This window comes from Phyllostomus hastatus, unplaced genomic scaffold, assembly GCF_019186645.2.
Source record: "Phyllostomus hastatus isolate PE091 unplaced genomic scaffold, TTU_PhHast_1.1 phas_contig_196, whole genome shotgun sequence".
NCBI classification, from domain to species: Eukaryota; Metazoa; Chordata; class Mammalia; order Chiroptera; family Phyllostomidae; genus Phyllostomus; species Phyllostomus hastatus.
The window spans coordinates 33,937,075-33,951,946 of record NW_025333709.1 but is presented as its reverse complement, the minus strand read 5'-3'; the positions used below and the strand labels follow the sequence as shown (position 1 = coordinate 33,951,946).

Below are 14,872 nucleotides of genomic sequence, written 5' to 3'. Positions count from 1 at the left end.
CACAATATATTTTGTTTACACATTACCATTTCCATCATCTCTGGATCTTCAAAATCATAAATAATATGCTCTAAAATATCTCTGTCAGACACAAAACCTAATGCTCTGAACACAATAATGATGGGAACTTCTTGCTTGATATATGGTAAAGTTGCCACAATGCGCTGACCAATAGCACTCTTTTTTGCACCCTAGGAAAATAAAATATTAGCATATGAGTATACAGATATCACAGCCATATGAAAACATCGTAAGAACCATTTTATATACATGTTAATTACTGTACATATTTCAAAAGAAGCATGCCTCTCACACTATAAGGCATGTCCTATGGCTACTTTTCAAAACCACTGGAACAGATTCATTAATTTTATGGACAGATTTGTCATTTAGATCTAAGAAAACATCCTTTCTCTACTACTGCCTGCCAAAATTCTCTCAGAATCACCCAACACTGTACTTGGAAATGACTTTTTGGCTGCAAAAAATGTATGAACACTGACCCCTCAGCTTCTCACCCACAAAATCAATCAATCAATCAATCAATCAATCAATCCTCTGAAAGAAAAGAGAACATGAAAAAGTGTGAGAGAATACGGACAGACATATGTTGAAAAATGCTGAAAAATAAGTATTAGCTCAGAGCTGGTCTATGTAGTATCATCTCCTTGTTTGAATAAACAACCTATTTCACAACCTTCATTTTTTCCAATTTCTCTTCTTTTTAATTGTACACACAAAAAAAACAAAACGAAAATTACTAGCCTAAACTGCCATACAAATATGCGTTTTCTCAGTTTTCATCATATTTCTTTCCTTCAATAGCAAATTCTACCTTCTCTTGGCCTCAAAACCGCACATTATCATGATCCCTCTAACAGCAGTTTGTCATCTTCCTCTTCCTACTGCAGGCCTCCTTCCTCAGAAGCCTCATCCCATCTCCTGGCTGTTCAGTGACAACTTTTCATAAATGATCCCCAAATCCTCATCTTGATCTTTTTTCTATACTCAGCCCTCAGATGTCCAACTACCATTTGGTTATTTCTATCAATTATTCCATTCAGTCTATTTGTTTCATCATAGATCTTTTTCCAAATAAGCAAAACATTAAAAAATAATGCCCACATCACTACTCCCCCTAAAAAATCTTTTGTCTCAAAATGAAATCAATAGATTCTCTCTAAAAATAAATTCTTGAAAGTTATTTTATATAGAACATCAGGATAGAAATCACAGAATCTTAAATGGCTCATCTTCATACTCTATCAAACCTATCACTAAATCCAGATGATTCTCCTTTCTCTGCCTCTAATTCATTTTGCCCATTTGTTGCCATGATAATCTCTGCAATATATGTTGTGTTCATAGCTCTGCCCTCCACAACCCAGGCCAGTGCTTCTCAAAAATAAATGCACATCACAACCACCTGGGGATCTTCTCCAAACACTTATACTTGGGCCTCATCCCACTCTCATTTACAAGTAAAAACCTTTTAAATTAACATGTATTCTACATGTGTGTTTAACTTTAGGCAGTTAAAACTCTCTAATCTTTAAGGTTTGATCTTTGCAAGACTTATACAAAGTGAAGTTAGACTGCAGAACTATTTGTAAGAGCACAGGACTGGAAACTTAAATGACCACCTTAAGAGAAGCAGTTAAATTATGCTACATCTACATATGGAATATCACAGCCCAAAAAGAATGATAGAGTGAGGATGTAAACATGACTTTAAAGGATACCAGTAAAGTGTGTATGGTAAGCTCTCACTTGTATTTTCTGCATTAAGACTATTTCTGGACTGATTCACAAGAAATTTTCAAAAGCAGCTGCCTATAGGGAAAAGAACTGGGGGTCAAAGACTACTTTCTATGGATACCCTTTATTGTACTTCTTGAACTATTTTATCATGCACGTATGACTTATTCAAAAAAAATTTTAGCCCTGGCTGGTGTGGCTCAGTGGATTGAGTGCCAGCCTGCAAACCAAAGGGTTGCCAATTTCAATTTCTAGTCTAGGGCACATGCCTGGGTTGTGGGCCTGGTCCCCAGTAGGAGGCATATGAGAGGCAACCACACACTGATGTTTCTCTCCCTCTCTTTCTCCTTCCTCTCTCTAAATAAATAAATGAATGAATGAATGAATAAATGAATAAATAAAATCTTTTTAAAAATTTTAATAGAAAACATACGTAAAATTAAAGAGGTAATTACAACTACTTTCCAAGATAGCTGTAAAGATTAAAACAAGCAATCCAAATAACTTAATTGGCACACAGCAAATATTCAAGAAATACTACCTATTATTAGATTACATTACTTTAAGTAACATGCCTATGGTAGGAAGCTTCAAAGATTGTGCCTGACAATCCCTGCCTACTACTATTATCACCTATGTAATTCCCTCGCATGGAGTAGGGAGCTGAGCATACTGACTTACATCTAACAAAAACAGTGTGGCAAAAATGTAAGATGTCACTTCCAATATTAAGTTATAAAAGACTGTGCTTTCCACCTTGTACACTCTATGGCTCTTCAATTACTCTCTCTGATGAGGCAAGCTACCATATTGTCAGCTGCTGTATAGAGAGCTTAAGATGACTGCAGTCTAGGCAAACACACTGATTGCAGCTTTGTGAGAGATGCTCAACTAGAGGACCCAACTAAGCCTCACCAAGATTTTGGATACAGAAACTGTGAAAAGATGTATGTTGCTATTGGAGTAATTTGTTACACAGCAATAAGTAAATAATACAATGCCTGTCATGTAACACTGATAATATGTTCAAGAAAAGCTTTCTAAGAACCCAGTCTATAAATTACAAAAGGAATAAACCTAAACAACATCATATTCCAGTCCATACCTGTCCTCCTCTTGCCAGCATGCTAACCCAAATTGTGCTGGTGGGTCGGGAAGAATTCTCCAGACATGATCTGCACTCTCCTGTGTAGGCATATTTAGAATCCTTTTTGGCAAACACATAGACTGTGTTTGTTGCCATTTTCTCTTGAGCAATCAGAACCTATATGGACAATAAAAAAAGTTACAGCCAGAAATCCCATAAGATCCCTGAAATGGAAGAGTGAAATCTGTATCTTAATTTAATCTGATCATATAGGCTCACTGAAACATCAATTCTTGAACATCACGAATTCCATTTTGCATAAACACTTCATAGAAACAAGTAAGCTTAAACAACAGACCTTATATCTAGTGCATATTATATAATACAGCTACATAAAATTTTGGTTCACATAACTACAACTCTCACACTTCTATAAATATTTCAATTGTCACTTCCAGGTTATTCTGCATAAAAGTTTACTTTTTAATTTCAATTTTCATAATTTAAATCTTAATCTTCATTGTGTAATTTTTTTTAAATAATGCTACTATACCTTTTCCGATCCATTAATAATGAAATAGCCACCAGGATCCAAGGGGCATTCATTTAATTCACAAAGATCACGATCTGTTAAGCCATTCAATAGGCAGTAAGTTGAACGCAACATAATTGGAATTTTTCCTATAAAAGTTTTCTGATGCTGAGTCTGAAGCTGTTCTTCGCCTTCTTTAATAACTGTTTTTGTTATATCAACATAAAGTGGAGCAGAATACCTTTGAAAATAAAAATAGAACATAATAAGTAATAGTAAGGTATTTGCTAAAACTCTCAACTCATTAAACTTAAGTTTTCTGAATTGTATTTCACTACCAGCTACTAGAAAAAAATCTTTTCTTACGTGAGATTTCTTAATCTGGCCTCATTTGGCATCATTGGTGAAGGAGCACCATCTCTTTCCCAGTGGGTAGGCTTGGAGAGATAAATTTGTTCAAACTTCAGCAAATATCTTGGCTGAAATAAAACCAAAAAAACAAAGAAGGTAAATAATTTTTTTCCATAAAAATTTTAATGATTCCATTTCAATCCACATTAACATTTTGAGAAGAAGCTATAGAAACTGACGAAATTCATCCACGTTACCAACAGGGATGTTCCAAAGTCAACATTCTTATTCCATAGATGTCAAATTTTATACTTAATCACTTTCTTAAGGCAGAAGAAACAAAAAAACACTTAATATATCAAAAGTAAATAAAAACTATGCACATCTCATGTGCTCTAAGTTTACAACAGTTAAAATGCATTTGTATTAAAAATCTATATAGTTCCACGTGCCCTCTCCTTAGTCAGGGTCAAAAGTACAAAGTTATCAGGAAACAAAGAAAAGGTAACCCATACAATTAAGAGCTTCCCTCTAATCTAATCAATGGAATACCCGAAAAAAACACACCTAATTCTTATATGAAACATACAAAAAGATACTAATTATTCTATGTAAGGTAGTAGAACTTCCAACCCTAGTTGACCATAGCTCAACCAACAGTAGGAGAAAAAAAGAAGGGTCTCAATTAAATATCTATTTGTGTCCTGGCTGGTGTGGCTCAGTGGTTTGAGTGCTGGCCTACAAACCAAGGGTTGCTGGTTCAATTCCCAGTCATGACACATGCCTGGGTTACAGGCCAGATCCCCAGTTGGGGACACAAAAGAGGAAACCACACATCGATGTTTCTCTCCCCCTTCTCTCTCTAAAAATATATAAGATCTTTAAACTTGTGTGTGTATTTGCTGCCCAATAACAAGATCCATGAGAGCTTCCCAGAGATAAATGGATAGTGAGTTTCTCTCTAAATCCAATCTCAGAGAAAGAGAAGACGGGACTAAATAGACCACTGAAGGTAAACTGACACTCTAGTTTCCCAAAATGGAGTAGATAAGGGCAAAGAGAACTGGTGATGACAATGAAGCAAAGGGAAGCCTTCCATCTACTCCTTATTTCCACCATCACTCTAGCCTAGGACATTATTATTTTAAACTTAGGCTATTCCAAGATTTTTCAATAATTCCCCATGACACCCAAAGATATCCAAAGCTTGGGACCATCTGGTTCCATCTCACATTCCATTAGCAGCTACCAAAACCAGATCAAACCAAAAATCATATACTGAATGTTGTGGTCCCCATTCCATCCCCAAGCCAAACACACCAAGCATTTTCTTGCTGAAATGCCTAAGTATCTTTTCTCTACTAAGATAAGTTCCACCCTGCCCTCCACAGTCCTTCAAATACTTTTACTTTTAAGATTCCTTATACTGTCAAAGAAACAAGTGGGTTTTTCTGAAGGAATTTTTGACTTGCTTCATCTTATTTCTGAGTTCCCTCTTCCCAACCATTAAATACCTACTATCTGAATAGGATTAGGGTTTTGGATTACAGTTGACCCTTGAACAACTTGGGGGTTGGGGTGCCAACCCACATCCCCAATCTCATGTAGTCAAAAATCTGCATGTAACTTTAGACACCCCCAAACCTTAACTACTAACAGCCTACTGTTGACCGAAAGCCTTACTTACTGATAACATAAACAGTCAATTAACACTCTGAATGTTAAATGTATTATACACAATATTCTCACAATAAAGCCAGATAACAGAGTGTTATTAACAGAATCATAGGGAAAATACATTTTTAGTACTACACTGTATTTATCAAGACTATAAGTTTACACAATCTGTGTCCAAGATGAGTAATACCCACATGTATAGGGACCCAAGCAGTTCAAATCCGTGTTGTTCAAAGGTCAACTGTACTCGCAAAAATGCATCTCTCCATTTGTAAAAATAAAGTAGGAGCTGACTGAAGACCCATAAGTACTCTGCTAAACACACCAACTGACTTTTTTTTAACCTTTAAGTCAGGTGAGAGAATTGAGATTTCAAATCCATATTCTTCTTTTACTTATGTTACTTTATTAGCATAACCATCTTACCGGTTCTTCAACTTCTCCACTCGCATGCTGAGCCTCAGCTTGCAGGTCTATAGGTGGAGCATCTTCCACAATTCTTTGAACAGACATCTGAATAAACTCATCAAAAGAATCCAGCTGTTGTCTGACCAAGCCTTTCTCATCAAAATAGGAACTGGGAAAATATTTGAGTTCATAATCAGTTACAACCTAGTGATGTTTTCTAGTACATTTCCCCATTTTCATTATAATTAAATTCAATAAACAATCATTAAATACCAACCACTACATGACCACCACTACACAAGACACTATGAGGTATCCAAAAAAGGGGTGAGACTAGGAAAACTTTCTTTGTAGAACTTCTTAAGCTTATAGAAACAAGACTTATAGGTAAAATAATTAAAATACAACATAAGAACTATACAGGAGGACTAATTTACAAATGTCCTTTATAGACAGATTTCATCCAACCTCTAAGAAACATTTCTTGAAAAAAAATGTCAGGAGAGAAAACTAAAAAATTGCAATCAAAGACAAAAACAAGAACTCTAATTTCAATAGGAAGTAAGATAATATTAGTGACCTTTAAAATATGTATGCATTAAGAATTTCAATTTTAGATTAAAGATTATTAGTTCTATTTTGAATATGTTAAAGGGGAGATGAGAGTAAGGCATTTAAGCTGCATAGCTGGGCTTTATTGAGACTTGAAGAGCTCCGAGATCCAACACGATTCTAAGGACAAGACTATTTCATCACCCCTCAGCAGCAGGAACTGCCCAGACAGCACACCTCTGTAATTCAACTCCTCCACGTTGTGACCTCTGCATCTTCTATCTTGGTACCTCCCCTTAGCTTCTGCTCACTTCTCCCTAGTAACTACTGACTCCATCCTCACATCAATTTTCTAAGACAACATGCATAGCCCAACTCACCACCAGCCTCCCCATTTGGCATTATCAGGTCACCTCAAAGATCACTGGCACGCCTACATACTGCCTTTGGGTTAAGGTCCCACCCTAATTTAATCAACTGCGACCACCAATGTCAGAAGTCTGATCCTATGGTAAGTAACAGCACATAATGCTTGTGTAAGGTAAGACTTAATGATGACTGGGGCAATTTCCTTTATAGAGACTATGAGCTAACAGGAGAGAAATGTCTCATAACCATTTGAGTCAGCCATTGATATTTAAGAAACACATGGAAAGCTCTGTCTGTTAATATAAATAGTAATGGTTTTTATGGACAATTAATGATTTTTAAAAATCTTTACAAAACAATGGACAAGTTCCAGTCCCCCCGGAAGCTAAGCCATAGCTACTTTCCCCAAAATCATCAGAACAGTGCTTCACTGGAATGTAATCCTTTAAATGCCTAAATTATGTATTTTATATTTATATCTAATATTACGATTATTTTACCATAAGTCATCTTACTGAAGTCACTAGTGATATTGCTATCACATTCACACTGCTTGGGAAAGATCACTGGATGTTAAAAACCAAAAGAACAAAACATCATCTCACAATAACCACTGCATCTACAATTAAAATGTAAAGTCTAGTCACTTATTTTGCAAAAAATATTAAATGGGGTGACCATTCACAATATAGTATCTTATCCTTCAGCAATCTACCACATATGTTGAAAACAATTCATTTTCACCTAAGACCAAAATATTCTTTGAATATAGGCATATCTCGCAGAACATCTACCTGATTTTTATTTCCTAGTAAAAGGCCTCTTGGTGGTTATTATTCAAACATAATAGAAAATCCAAATGTCTCAATACAAAATCTTTTTAACCCACATTTAATAGGAAAAATATGTATTAACATCCTAAAAACTCCATACATTTTCAATAAAACAATGTTGAAGAAATGTTCAGTTATATTACAAATACAAATGGCACAATGTCAGAAACATGCGTTCTTTGGAAAGGGAGCAAAGGGAGAAAATGTCAACCAGAGGATGTACATCCTGGAGCTGGTGGAGATCAAAGAGGCTCCATCATGTTACATACAGAAAGCATGGTGTAAGTTTATTACTTAAAAGTTACTTTTCTGTCTGTGGCCAAACCACCCAGAGCGCACCTGATCTCATCTGGTCTCAGAAAAGGTACTTTTCTTACCTATATATAAGGCTTCTTCCTGAGTTTTATTACATTTTAATTATACTTAGAATTAGGAGAATTTGGGTTGAAATACTACCTATTGTAACATTATCCATTTAAAATAAATCAAATTAATTTCACCAGTAATGAAACAAATGGGCATTTGTACCTCCTAATATGATGCCCCAAGAACAGAACATCACTACTGCCTAAAGTAACCTTCTGAATCTAATTAAGAAAACATCAGACAAATCCTAAACTGAGGGGCACTCTAAAAAGTAACTGGCTTGCCCTGACTGGTGTAGCTCTGTGAAATGGGTATCGTCCCACAAACCGAAAGGTCACCGGTTCGATTCCCTGTCAGGGCACATGCCTGGGATGCTACCCAGGTCCTCACTGGGGGTGCGTGAAGCAACTGACTGATGTTTTTCTCTCGCATCAATATTTCTCTCCTTCCCTTCCTATCTCTCTAAAAATAAATAAAATTTTGAAAAAAATAAAAAATAACTGGCCTATACTCTTCAAGACTGTCAAGGTCAAAAACAAAAAGAGAAAGACTGAGGAACTATTCTAGATTACAGGAGATAAAAAAATAAATCCTGAAAACCAAACACATTTTATGATCCTAGGTTGGATCCAGAATCAGAAAAAATAATTTATTTTGCTATAAACATTAGTGAGACAAGTGGCAAAATTTGGATAAGGTCTATAAGATTAAATAAAATTAATACTGGATTGGCCCAAAAGTCCATATGGTTTTTTCTGTAAAGTAAAAGACATTTTTCATTTTCGCCAATAACTTTATTGACTTGGATATTTTGAGTATGTTGGCCACCTCCCACAATTGGCTTCTAGTGGGTAGAGGCCAGGGGTGCTGCTAAACATCTTCCAATGCATAAAACAGCTTCATAACAAAGAGTTATTTGGCCAAGATGTCAATAGTACCAAGACACTTGGCAAACCACTTCTGACACGTTCCATCAGTCACAACACCTTCTCCTTACACTATACAAATCTTTTTTTTTGCATTTCTGTTGTGTTTTTACCTTTCCTCATACAATAAAGCATAATATGCCATATTTTCTTCCATCTTCAATATTAAAATGGCTGCACAAAAATTCACCAATTTTGATAAGTTTTTTTTAACAAACGCTGATATGACAGTTGTCACAACACAATCTAACAAAATTATTTCAAATGAAGTTAAAGACAACTAACAACTGCTAGAGCAATAGTACAGAAAACATTAAATTAACTTTTTGGCCAACCCACTATATTAATATTAATTTCCTGATTTTGATGACTTATGTTACATAAAAAGAATGTCCTTATGTCTGCAACTTATTCTCAAATGGTTCAGAAAAAAATATAGAGAAAGACAAATATACAGTAAAAGGTTAACTAACATTTAGGTAAAGTTATACATGAATTCTGTGCATAACCTTTCTATAAGTCCGAAATACTTAAAATATATATAAACAAACTGGCTCTCATGTGACACATTCACATTAGAACATCTAATTTTCAAGAACAGAATAAACAGGAAATCCCTTTATAGGTTATAGTTCCTTTTAAAGCTTATTCAGTTTAGTCTAAAAAGTTACCTGATTACAATCCAACATGCTTCTTGCCACAAATCTGGGGTGATTTCATCATCGTCCTCATCATATTGCATATCTGCAAAAAAACAAAAACATTGCACTAGTTTAAAATAAAATGCTACTAATTAACAACACCTTGCTCCAAAGACACTAAGTAGCAGAAACATATTTACTCTCTGCTAAATAAAAAGCAATTCTTTCACCTCACTTTTCTCAAATTTCAATTACATTAATTGAATAACATACATAAGTGGTTATATGTCTATGTATAGGTCTACAACACAGAGGTATTCTCCCCATGCACAAAGAGACCTCATTACAAAGGTTCAACGTAAGTGTGAATCTGTAGTTTTTCATTTTCTCCAGAAAATCCATCTAATTCTCATCAACAGCTAACTATGAAGGTAACCAGGAGCAAGCTCACAGTCCTCTGATCATTAAGCTCCTCAGAGACTGGAGTCAGGGATTAGGGTAAGAGTGTAGAGACGGAAAAGGGTTCCAATAGCTAGATAATACCTTAAGGTTGGGTGATCCATTACAGCAATATTTCATGAATGTACATGTATGTACAGATGGTATTTTCCAACTACATCTTATATTTCACAAGCCTTTTTACTTGTGATCTTGAATTTCCTACCATCAAGACACAGGGGTCTACATTTCCTTCCTTTGAATCTAGGCAGGTTTTTTATTCCCCCATAACTAAGACAATGCTGCTAAAGCAACGTTATATGACTTCAGAAGCTAAGTCAGGAAAGGCAATGCTGTTTCACCTTGCTTGTAGAAACACTTGATTTTGGAACCCTGAACTGCCATTAAGAAGTCCTACTACTCTAAAACTGTCTACCATGAGGGAGCCCCAATCATATGGAGAAGCTACTTATCAACACGCCGGTCTGCAACCCTAGTCCTTGAGCCCTCCTAAACTGCACGCCAGCCACGGGAGTAAACACTCCAGATCATGCATCCCCCAGCTGTCAACACCCAGTCTTTGAGTCTTTCCAGGTGAACTACTGACGTGGAGCAGATAAGTCATTCCTACTACAATATATCCGAATTCCCGACCACTTAAATCCATGAACACATTAAATTAATTTTTAGGCAACCAAATTTTGGAGTAGTTATGCAGCAATAGTAATTTGAACAACAGAGCATTCAAAAAACCAGTGTGTACTGATCATCTAATATTATTCTCATCTTATGTTAAGAAATAAATGTGCTGTATTTTTGTTTTTATATTCTGACACACACACACACACACACACACACACACACACACACACATATATATGGTCTGTAAAACTTAAGAACTCTGGATTCAAAATCTGATATACATCCAAAATAAATTATTTAATAAGTTCTTGAATAGACTAGAATTACTGATAACTACACATGGGGCAAGGGGTAAGAAAAAGCTATCTAAAATAACTCAGAGATTTCTAGCTTTGATGACAGACTCTGATCATTAGAGGTTAATTTCAAAGCCACACAGGAAAAGCAAGTAAGAAGGTGGGAAAAGGAAAGAAAATGATGAGGTCGGCTTTAGGTATACTTACAAAACATGTATCCCTTTAAATACTTATAGTAGGCAACCAAAGATAAAATGAAACTCGGGGGATATAAATTACAAAAAGCCGAGAACATCTACATGGGGTTTGTAGGATACAGAGAGTTTCCAAAGAGAAGGAAGACTGAAGGCAGAATACTAGAGAACACTGCTGTTAGCCATGTGAAAGAAAATGAACCCCATGAAAGTTACTCATTCATCCATCCATTCTTCAAATATTTATTGAATGTGATTGCTTACTATGTCCCAGGCATTGGAGACACCACCTGCAACAAGATAAAAAAAAAAAGAGCTGCATCCTCACAGAGGGTATCACCTACCGAGGAGATATCTGAGTAAGAACAAAGTGATATAAATAGTCCTAACCTGGACCTGAGGAGGTTAGGAAAGACTCCCCAAAAGCTGAGCTAGGCAGACCTCACGTATGAATAAACAGGAATAAATTAGGCAAAAGAAGAGGGTGGAGGTGAAAGGGATAGAGAAGTATTCCAAACAGAAAATATAAATGGTGCAAAAGACTCCACAATGAAAGATATTCAAGAAATGAAAGAAGGCCAATGTAGCTGAAACACAGAGTATGAAGTTAGGAGTGGCCAAAGAGCTTGGTGTTCACTAACAGAGCTTTGAAGAACTTGTGTAAGATTTAAGCAAGGATATAGCTAGATCAAATTTTCATTTCTGAAAAATCACTATGTCCACCCTGTAGAAAGTGGATAGGAGAGGCAAGAAAACTAGACACACACAAAACAGTAAGGAGTCTGAGGAAACAGTCCAAGCAAGAGATGGTGATGGTCTGAATTAGAACTGTGGCAGAGGGGACAAAGAAGTGACTAGGTTTGAGATAGTTAGGAGAGAGAACCCCCGGGGCTTGATGACTGATTAGATATAGGGGCGAAGGAGAGGAATTAAGAATGAGGCCTAGGCTCTGGTTTCACAACAGAAGAAGGTGATACCATTCTCTGAGTTGGAAAGCACAGGCAGAAGCATCTTTGGAAGAAGGATTGCTAATAGAAAATGCTCAGTTTGGGCAGTAAGTTTGAGGGACCTGGGAGACAACCATGTGAAACTGTCTAGCAGCAGTTAGACATACAAAACATATGGCCTGGAAATATATTTCCAGAAGTCATCCACATATTGATGGTAACTAAAGTCATGGAGAATGAATGAAATCATCCAGGAAGAATGTGAACAGTATAAGAGAAAAGAAGGAAAGTCACATAGATAAGAATTAAGTGACAGTGGTGTGGCAAAAGGGCAGGAGTGAGTTTCCAGAGGTAAGTCATCAATAGTGTTGAATACAACAGGGTTTGGGTAAGGTTTAAAAATGTCAGTGCTAGCCAGGTGGCTTAGTTGGTTAGAGCACTGTCCCCAATATGCGAAGGTTGTGGTTTAGATCCCTGCTCAGGGCACATACAAGAAGCAACCAATGAATGTCTAAGTGGAACAACAAATTGATCTTCTCGCTCTTTCTCAAACCAATAAACACATACAAAAAAATTTTTAATGTCTACCTGACTTATCAATTGAGAAATCACTGATATTCTTAATAAAAGCTCTTTAATGTGTTGGCATGAGCATAATCAGACTGCAGCGGATTGAGAAAAACCTGAAAATGGGTATCAGATACAAGAATAGCCTATTCTTTTTAGAAGCTTGAGGTTATGGAAGGAGAAAAGCAAAATGTTAGAAGAAAAAGGAAAAAATAAAGAGCTTAATTTATTTCTTGCAGACAAGAGATTTAATATTTGACATTAAATCTCCATCAGTTTTCAGAAAAGGAGTATCTAAAAACTGATGAAGGCATATCTAAGATACCAAAGGATACTGGCAGGAATGAAATGTAAACTCAATCCTGAAGCAAACTTGATAAACAGGATAACTTGTAACTCTTTTTTCCATAGGATTATGATACAATGTCAATGAGAAGGCAAATTAAAGCAATCACTATGGTCACTTGGCATCACCTAACAAAATGTTAAACGTGTGTTATCATTTGACCTGACAATTCTACATCTAGAAATTATCCTACAGACACACTTGTCCTGGACAAAATGACAGGTATAAGATTATTCATTCCAGCACTGTCTGAACCAGAAAAAAAGTGGAAATCCACCAAATGTCCATCAATAAGACACTACTTCAGTTATGGTATCCACTCAAACTAGATAGCTGTGGGGGTGGGAGAGGGAAGGACACTCTATGTACTGATATGAAAATCTAGATGTACATAAAGCAAAAAATTTAAAATACAGAGAAGTGTAAATGTTCATCTGGAGGGAAACTGAATCCATTTGCTTGAATATGCATGCAGAATTATGAAGTGATAAGAATCGAAGAACAGCAATTACCTGCTGTGGGGGGACTTCACACTGAACAGCTGGTGAACAAGAAAGAGACCTGACACTTTAATAAATTCTGGCTGTGAGATATATTACCTACTTGAAAGATAAAACTAAAAAAAATTTTTTAATCTCTTTTCCACTGATAGGAGTTAAGAATGTAATAATGCTAATAAATTTCTAGACTCAGATACGAGACAGGAAAGTTTAAACAGCAGAGTTTAAGCATTTGTTTTTCTATTTTTTCCATGAAGTAGCTGACATAAAGAAAGAAATGTGAAGGGTGGCCACGGGATTGAGAGATAGAAAAAAATGAAGTTTGAAATAGTAGCTGTGGAGAATGGAAGTGGGAGCTTTAAAAATGCACAATGAAAATACACTAGATATGACTAATCATATATGTGAAAAGAAAAAATAAAAACGTATTGATTGGCCCAATTAACCGTCATTTTTGGAAAGAGAAAATTTAACGGTCATCTTTTAAGACGACTTACTTTCACATATGACAGCATGAAGAATTGCCAAACTAGACCAATCCCCACCCCCTGCCACAACTACATTCTCTGTCCCTGGTGTATTTCCAGAGCCTACTTCAATGCCTCGCACAGGCTGACGCTCAAAAACTCTACCATTCAATAAATCCACTAACTCTGGCCTTAAGGGAAACGAAAAATAAAAGTGCCCTTTACTTCAAAGGACCAAACAAAGTAATTTGTCTTATGGTTCTGCACGCTTTTTAAAATGCGGGAAGGTAGTACTGATTCATCAAGGAGCAAGCAGAGGAGAGAACAATATCACTCTGATCGGGAACATTACTGCTCCACTCCCTGCACCCTCCACCTCTCGCAATCCCGGCTTCATTCCGGTCTGGAGTAAGGGGGAACACGACTGGGGACACTATCGTGGCGGGATTGGGGGAAGGCCGCAAATCTTCAATTCGTCCAGCTCCCCACATTTCCCTCTTTAGATGGGTCTCCGCGGTGTGTTTTGAGTGGCCACCTACCCTCGTCTGCGTCATACATATTGGCAAACGGTTCCCGAACTCCTAACTCTTGAAATCGCAGACAGAAAGATACACCGCGACCACCGGCACCTGGAACGTGAGATAAAGTGATTTCCGGCTCCGGCGTTCCCAGAATACTCTGCGTCTTCCGCCAGAGGCCACCCACAAAGAAGCTAACGTAAGGTCTGCGCCTGCGCGAACGGTAGGCCGAGGGTTGATCGCGGTTAGAATTGCGCAGGCGCAAATTGTGGGCTACCGCCTCTTAACGCTGATTGCGGGTACTATTACAGTTCGAGAGTCGGATCCAGCCAAGGAAGGTTTTTTTTTTTTTTTTGCTTTCCAACGGTATTACACAAACGATGACATCTGAAAAAAAAAGCCAATACTTATAAATAAAAAGTTTTAGTTGCGGCTCGTGAGTCCGCGGCATTTAATG

The 14,872-nt window shown here is 36.7% G+C and overlaps 1 protein-coding gene across 1 annotated transcript in view; it reads right to left on the bottom strand.

Moving 5' to 3' along the window:
- POLR2B (RNA polymerase II subunit B) overlaps positions 1-14,589 on the bottom strand; it is a 41,753-nt gene extending 27,164 nt beyond the window's left edge. The window contains exons 1-7 of the mRNA XM_045834603.1: positions 14,437-14,589; positions 9,531-9,603; positions 5,832-5,982; positions 3,744-3,856; positions 3,399-3,618; positions 2,864-3,022; positions 27-191 (exon numbers count right to left, since the gene is read on the bottom strand). Coding sequence (XP_045690559.1) covers positions 27-191; positions 2,864-3,022; positions 3,399-3,618; positions 3,744-3,856; positions 5,832-5,982; positions 9,531-9,603; positions 14,437-14,455 — 900 coding nt within the window. The 5' untranslated portion in view covers positions 14,456-14,589. The remainder of the gene's footprint in view (positions 1-26; positions 192-2,863; positions 3,023-3,398; positions 3,619-3,743; positions 3,857-5,831; positions 5,983-9,530; positions 9,604-14,436) is intronic.
- Between the last annotated feature and the right edge of the window lie 283 nt (positions 14,590-14,872).